At 47.0% G+C, this 7,061-nt stretch overlaps 1 protein-coding gene across 1 annotated transcript; it reads left to right on the top strand.

The window, feature by feature from the left end:
* Positions 1-2,951: 2,951 nt before the first annotated feature.
* On the top strand, positions 2,952-6,569 carry LOC140816160 (uncharacterized). Its single transcript, XM_073175239.1, has 2 exons — positions 2,952-5,774; positions 5,982-6,569. Exons 1-2 carry the CDS (start codon positions 2,952-2,954, stop codon positions 6,567-6,569), a joined length of 3,411 nt encoding a protein of 1,136 aa, XP_073031340.1.
* Positions 6,570-7,061: the final 492 nt, after the last annotated feature.

The following is a 7,061-nucleotide window of genomic DNA, read 5'->3' as shown; positions in this document are numbered from 1 at the left end:
GAGGTCGCGCTCCCTCACCATAGAAAAACCAACTAGAGCTCTCAGTCGTACGAAACTGAACAAGCTTCTGGTAACAATCCACGGTAGCTCGGTAGGTAGTCAATAGGTCTATACCTAGAATACAATCAAAATCCTCCATCTCCAGGATCATGAGATTCGCAATCAATTCGTTACCCTCAAAATCTAAGGGACAACCCATCACTAGACGCTTCGCTAACACCAAATGACCCATCGGAGTAGAAACAGAAAGAATGACGTCTAGAGAAACATACGGTAACTTATGACGCTTAACAAATCGTGCAGAAATGAATGAATGTGATGCTCCGGTATCAATAAGAACAACAGCAGGAATACCGCATAAACGAAAAGTACCTGCTATGACTCTCTCTGTCTCATCTGCAGCCTGATCCTGGTTCAGCGCAAAAACCTGACCTTGGGCACGAGGTCGAAGATTTGAACTACCCACTGCCTGACCCTGCCTCCTCTGCTGAACAGTCGTCTGAGATCCGGAACCAGATCCTGCTCCACCTCGCAACTGAGGACAATTCTTCTTGAGATGACCCATCTCTCCGCACTGAAAACAAGCTCCCGCGGCTGATCGGCATTGCTCCGATGGATGGTTCTTCCCACAATGCACACAAGAAACTTTCTTCTTACCAAAGCGGAAAACACCGCTAGACCGTGATCCAGATCCAGAAGAAGAAGAACCAGATTTCTTGAAAGACTGAGATCGAGGGCTTAAAGTACTCGGAGGTCTAGAGGAAAGAATAGCCCTACCACGCTGGAGACTGATCTCTGCCTGGCGACACCGGTTCACTAATCCATCATACGAAGTAGGATTATCACAGACAGTGACTCGATCAAAAATCTCCTGGTTAAGACCCTGGAGGAAATGGTCATACTTGGCCTCAGAACTGCCACTGATATGAGGGGCAAAGGGTAACAACTCGAAGAACTTCTGCTGATATTCATCAACAGACATACTCCCCTGCTTAAGATTCAGGAGCTCAATCGTCTTTGCCTGGCGAAGGGCTGGAGGAAAATACAGCTGCATGAAAGCTGCACGGAAATCGGCCCAAGTCACCCTACCCTGGGACTGAACTATCGGCGCAGAAGTCGATCGCCACCACTTGCGCGCACGGCCCTCGAGAAGAAAACTAAGGGTCTCCATCTGCTGCTCCTCGGTGCACTGGAATGCACGGAAACAACTCTCCATGCGCTCTAACCAATCCTCAGCATCATCGGGAGTCTCACCGCCGACTAAAGGCTTAGGCCCCATCTGAATGAAACGGTGCAAATCAAAACGCCTAGGACCATCCCGACGATGACGATGTTCACGATGACGCCTACGATCGTCCTGGTCACCCCAACGACCTACACTTCCCTGACTACTCTCATCACCAAAGTGGTCAGCCATCGCTACAAGATAGAATAGGGAAAATGGTAAAATGGTCAACGAAAATCCCAAAACAGAATCTATATCCCAAAATCGTAAGCATGCTCTGATACCATAAATGTAGTGACCCGTTCCAGAATCACCTACTAATCAAGAACTAAGCATGCGATTAACTTAATTAGAAACAATCATAAATAAAGGCGGAAAACTGTCACCAAAAGATAGTTATACAACCCAATCGAAAATCCAGGACAACTAAACTAAAAGGAAATATACGGTACAACCATATCGAATCAAAAAGATACCGAAGAACTAAATCAACCAGCTACTCAACGTCCTCCTCCTCCTCCTCCTGAGCTGTCCAACCTGAGGCCTGCCCCGTGGGAATGGGGTGTCCAAGATAAACAAAACCGAGGACGTGAGCGATAAGAACGCCCAGTACAAAAGCATGAGTATACAAACCTATATGAAATGCACATGCTATGATATGATACCAGGGTAGTCAAGAAACAGGAGTAACAAAGGATCTCAATATGCTCAGTCTAGAGGCGCCAAGTGGATAGTGCCGCGCGGTACTCCTCTGGGTCACTGCATCCACTACAAGATCAGACGTGGACCTAAAATGTCCCGGATCACCGAAGCCCTCCCGACCCGTCGGCCACTGTGTACTCTCGGTGTCCATGCGTCCACAAGATAGGGCTGAGCGGCCCCACAAGATATAGCTTATCTCGAAAGAGATACAGCTCAACAGTAAAGGCTATCTCGAAGGAGATACGGCTCAACATGAAATGCAACATGCAGTAATAAACGTGACATAATAGCATGCATCATATATCAATGCACCACATAATCATGCAACACATATAAGAATGTATACTCGACCAGGATATCTCGGATAGTACTTTCGTACCTCTATCACAGCAAGCCTAGCCTTACGCAACACCGCTAATCAGGTCTAGAACAAGCCTACGCATCAAAAGCATACCCAATGAACAATACTACCATGCTCGACTAGCAAAACCAGTACTACCAAAGGTTTAGGGTTTACCTTCGTCCGTCGACAGCCCTTTGATGTCGATTGCCTCGTAACTCATGCGTCGCTACGCTACCAATCCTGGCAGCTCTTGGCTATCGCTCGACCAACAACTAACCCTAGAAACCTTCCAAACCTCTCAACTAGGAGACACAACTTCAAGAATTTGCAATCCAAAATGAGGAATTCCGAGCACTATTTATAGGCTATGTTCGGATCCACCGAACACACTTCGGAACGTCCGAACTCCTACGTGTCCATCGGCTCTTGACACCTCATGATCGGATCCACCGACCCTACACTTCGGATCATCCGAACTTGCATGCAAATTGACGTGTCGATCAACTCTTGACACCTCATGATCGGATCCACCGAACCCACTTCGGATCGTCCGAACTCTTCGGTGCTACCGAACCATCTTCGGTCCGTCCGATCATGACCATGGTCAAAATTACACATTAAACCTTCTTAATCACCATTAATCCGTTAATTACCCAATTTGGAATTCAGGCTACTACACCCATGCCACAGGGGTTTACTGCCACTTCGATCACATTGATTCCCAAAGTCCTGGGTGCTCAGGCTTGGTCGGACTTTCGTCCGATCAGCTTGTGCAATGTGACCAATAAGATAATTTCCAAACTTTTATATTCTCGACTGAAGGTGGTGGCGGAGAGGCTTGTTTCATGGAATCAGAGTGGCTTTGTTCCAGGGAGGGTGATTTCGGATAATATCCTCCTTGCTCAAGAGCTTACTCATAGTCTTTCTCTCCCCACCCGTGGTGGCAATGTTATTTTGAAATTGGATATGGCCAAAGCCTATGACAGGGTCCAATGGTCTTTTCTGTTGGATGTTTTGAGGCATTTTGGCTTTTCCGAGCAGGTGGTGTCGATGATATCTGCCTGCATTTCTCATTGCAATTTTTCAGTTAATATCAATGGTTCCCTCACCGGATTCTTTGGATCCACTAGGGGTCTCCGGCAGGGAGACCCTTTGTCCCCTATTCTTTTCATTCTGGGGGCTGAGTACCTTTCGCGTGGTCTTGATCGTCTTTATCGTCATTATCCTGCGATTAGGTACCGATCTGGTTGTGATCTGCTTATTTCCCACCTGGCCTATGCTGATGATATCATTATTTTTGCCAATGGTGGGAATCGTGAGATGATCAGCCTCATGGACTTTTTGCATCACTATGAAAACTGCTCGGGGCAGTTGGTGAATGCTGTTAAGAGCGTTCTTATTTTGCCTCCGAGGTGTTCTGGTCGTTCACGTACCCGTCTCCTTCGTATCACTGGGTTTGGGGAGGGTCATTTTCCTATCAAATACCTCGGAGTTCCTTTGTTTCGTGGGAATAGAGTTTGCTCTCTTTTTGATCCCCTTGTGCAGATGGTGCGTAAGAAATTGGAGGGTTGGGAGCTTAAAACTCTTTCTCCGGGGAGCCGTATGACCCTCCTTAGGAGTGTCCTCCTTTCGGTTCCCATTTACATGCTCCAGGTAGTCCAGCCACCTCTGGCAGTTATGGAGAGGCTTGAGAATGTTTTCAATGGTTTTCTGTGGGGATCCAGATCCTTGGATAAGAAATGGCATTGGGCGAGGTGGTCTCGTGTTTGTCTTCCTGTCTCTGAAGGGGGTCTTGGATTTCGCAGGCTCAAAGATATTGTGGACAGCTTCTCCATTAAGTTATGGTTTCGTTTTCGTCATGGCTCATCCCTATGGGCCAAATTCATGATGAGGAAATACTGCCAGTTGGTGCATCCAGCTTATGTCTCATCTGCTGGGTTCATTTCTCCCACTTGGCGTCGTTTGCTTAAGATTAGGCCTCGTGCTGAATCTGGCATTCGATGGAGAATTGGGATGGGAGATGTTAGTTTTTGGGATGACATCTGGTGTGGGGATGTTCCCTTGTCTAGTCAGGTTCCGGTTAGGGGGGACCGTGGTGTCTGTGTTTCTCACTTTCTTTCAGATGGGGCTTGGGATTTTGACCTCCTCTGCTCAGTTGTCCCTCCCTCTGCAGCTGAGACTATTACTCTGATTCCTATTGCATCGGGGGAACCCGATTTGGGTATTTGGGTGCACAGTTCTGACGGTGTTTTTTCGCTGAAATCCGCTTGGGAGCTTGGGATGGGAGATGTTAGTTTTTGGGATGACATCTGGTGTGGGGATGTTCCCTTGTCTAGTCAGGTTCCGGTTAGGGGGGACCGTGGTGTCTGTGTTTCTCACTTTCTTTCATATGGGGCTTGGGATTTTGACCTCCTCTGCTCAGTTGTCCCTCCCTCTGCAGCTGAGACTATTACTCTGATTCCTATTGCATCGGGGGAACCCGATTTGGGTATTTGGGTGCACAGTTCTGACGGTGTTTTTTCGCTGAAATCCGCTTGGGAGCTTGTCCGCTTGAGAGACCAAGTTTCTGATATCTTAACTCCTTGCTGGGGCCGTTGGCTGAGGCCTACTATGTCTTTCTTCCTCTGGAGGTTTTGGCATCAGTGGCTTCCAGTTGATGATGTGCTCCAGCGTCGTGGCTTCGAGCTGGCGTCTAAATGTCAGTGTTGTGAGATGCTTGAGACATTCACGCACATTTTCATTGATAGCCCTCTTGCCAGGTCTGTATGGCATTACTTTGGGGCTGTTTTTCATGTCCATATTCCCCTTACCAGTGATTTCAGACTCTTCCTCAGTGCTTGGAAGAGGCATCCGGGGTGGACTCCTAGGGGCCACGTGAAGGAGTTTTTGCCTTTCATCATTTTATGGTTTCTCTGGACAGCTAGGAATGATGCGAAACACCGTCATTTGCACATTTCTGGGGAGACTGTGAAGTCTCAGATTTTGTCTTATTTGCGTCTCGCTCATGCTGCATCTACTATTAAGCCCTTGCACTGGCGGGGTGTCTTGCAGGCTGCGAGGACGCTGGGGATTTTTGTTGAGTTGCGTAGGGTTCATAGACTGGCGATTGTTCGTTGGTTGCGGCCGCCGTTCGAGTGTTTTAAATTGAATGTTGACGGGAGTTCTAGAGGTAGTCCTGGAGCTTCTACTGTTGGTGGTGTTGTTCGTGACTCCTTTGGGCATGTGGTGGTTTCTTTCAGCGAGTTCATTGGAGTTGGGACCAATATCCGGGCAGAATTATGGGCTATTTGGAGGGGTCTTCTCATTTCTTCTAATCTTCATCTCTTCCCCCTTTGGATTGAGACTGACTCTTGGATTTCCATTCTTTTACTTCGTTCTCGTCGGTGCTGCTGGGACCTGGAACATCTTGTTACACGGACTCTTTTGCTGATGAGGGGGCGACCTGTTCATTTATCGCATATTTACCGGGAAGGGAATTCGGTGGCGGATGCCTTGGCGGCAAGGGCACATACTTTTAGGCAGTATACCTTAGAGTTAGGTCCTTCCCTTCCTCCAGACATCTCCATCCTTGCTAGATCTGATCGTTCTGGGCTTCCATACCTCAGAAACAGATCCTCTTAGCCATTTGAGACCCTTCCTTTTTTTGGATCTATTTCTTTATGATCTCTGACTATATCTATTTATATATATATCTATTTATTTTAATTGCAGGTTAGTGTTCTTGGAGGTTGTTTAGCACTTCCATATAGTTTGTGCAAGTGGGTCCAGACACTTGCACATGATGTGATTATCCTTGTTTGTTCCGAGTGGGTTTCTGATCTATTGCTGTTGGTGCTTTACTTTGGCACATTCATGGTTCCTGGCGGGCGTTTTCTGCTGGTTCTCTTTCGCCGCCGTATCAGTTTTTATAGAGGTGTTTCCTGGATGTCATGGTGGAGTCATGGGGTGCTTTCTACAGGATCTTCTGCGTTTTATGCCATGCTCGTTAGACTCCTACTTTTTGGGATCGAGCTCTTTGCTCTTTTGATTCAGACGCTGGATATCTTTCGTTCTGGCGGGATTGCGATCTCTTTTTTGCTCTGTGATCGCCATTGTATAGTGACTTCCTGGCCAGACTTTCTTTTGCCGAGTGGGAGTGGTCCACTTGTTACCTACCAGATAATATTTATATTGACAGATTGGATTCTTCAGGATGATAGTTTCGGGATGAGAGCATTTTCATGGACTCTGCGTTCATCTCGTCGTTATCATTTTGACTTCCTCAGCTGGTTGTTCATAGTGCTCCTCGTTTTTGATTAGCAGAAGTTGCATATTGGTAGCCTCCTAGGGTCGTTTTGCTTTTGTATTTCCTTCCCTAGGTTGCTTTGTATTTATGTTTCTACTGCTTTAGCCTTTTTGGGGAGGTTTGGTCTTTTCCACCTCCTCTTTTAGGTTTTCTTTATTCTGTATTTGTTACTGTTTTTTTTTTGTGGATATATACAGGTAGGGGTCTGCCTTAAAAAAAAAAAAAAAAAAAAAAAAAAAAAAAACCCTAAACCCTAAACCAAAAAATTTTCTCTGAAAAAACACACAGTAAAACGTGAGAAAAAACACACTTAAACCGTCACTATTCACGCCCTACCTGCCGCCATGCCGCCGCCGCCGGATCCCGGCCGACCAACCACCCCACCTGAACCGCCTCCTCACGGCGACCACCCTGTCCAAGTTTCAGTCCCATCGGAGTCCGGTAACCCCTCCATTTTTCAGTTCGAAAATCTGGCATTTCCGTCCACTTCTTCGCCGGCGCCGGTT

This window comes from Primulina eburnea, chromosome 16 (assembly GCF_022965805.1).
Source record: "Primulina eburnea isolate SZY01 chromosome 16, ASM2296580v1, whole genome shotgun sequence".
In the NCBI taxonomy this organism is placed as follows: Eukaryota; Viridiplantae; Streptophyta; class Magnoliopsida; order Lamiales; family Gesneriaceae; genus Primulina; species Primulina eburnea.
Note: the sequence above shows the minus strand (reverse complement) of the source record. Positions and strands in the feature narration are given on the sequence as shown.

What these genes read in the sequence shown, in the direction of transcription:
- LOC140816160 (XM_073175239.1), top strand. Translation starts at nt 2,952, where the DNA reads ATGCCACAGGGGTTTACTGCCACTTCGATCACATTGATTCCCAAAGTC. An exon ending in CGGATGCCTTGGCGGCAAGG is followed by an intron (nt 5,775 to 5,981) that starts GCACATACTTTT and finishes TTTTAATTGCAG; the next exon opens with GTTAGTGTTCTTGGAGGTTG.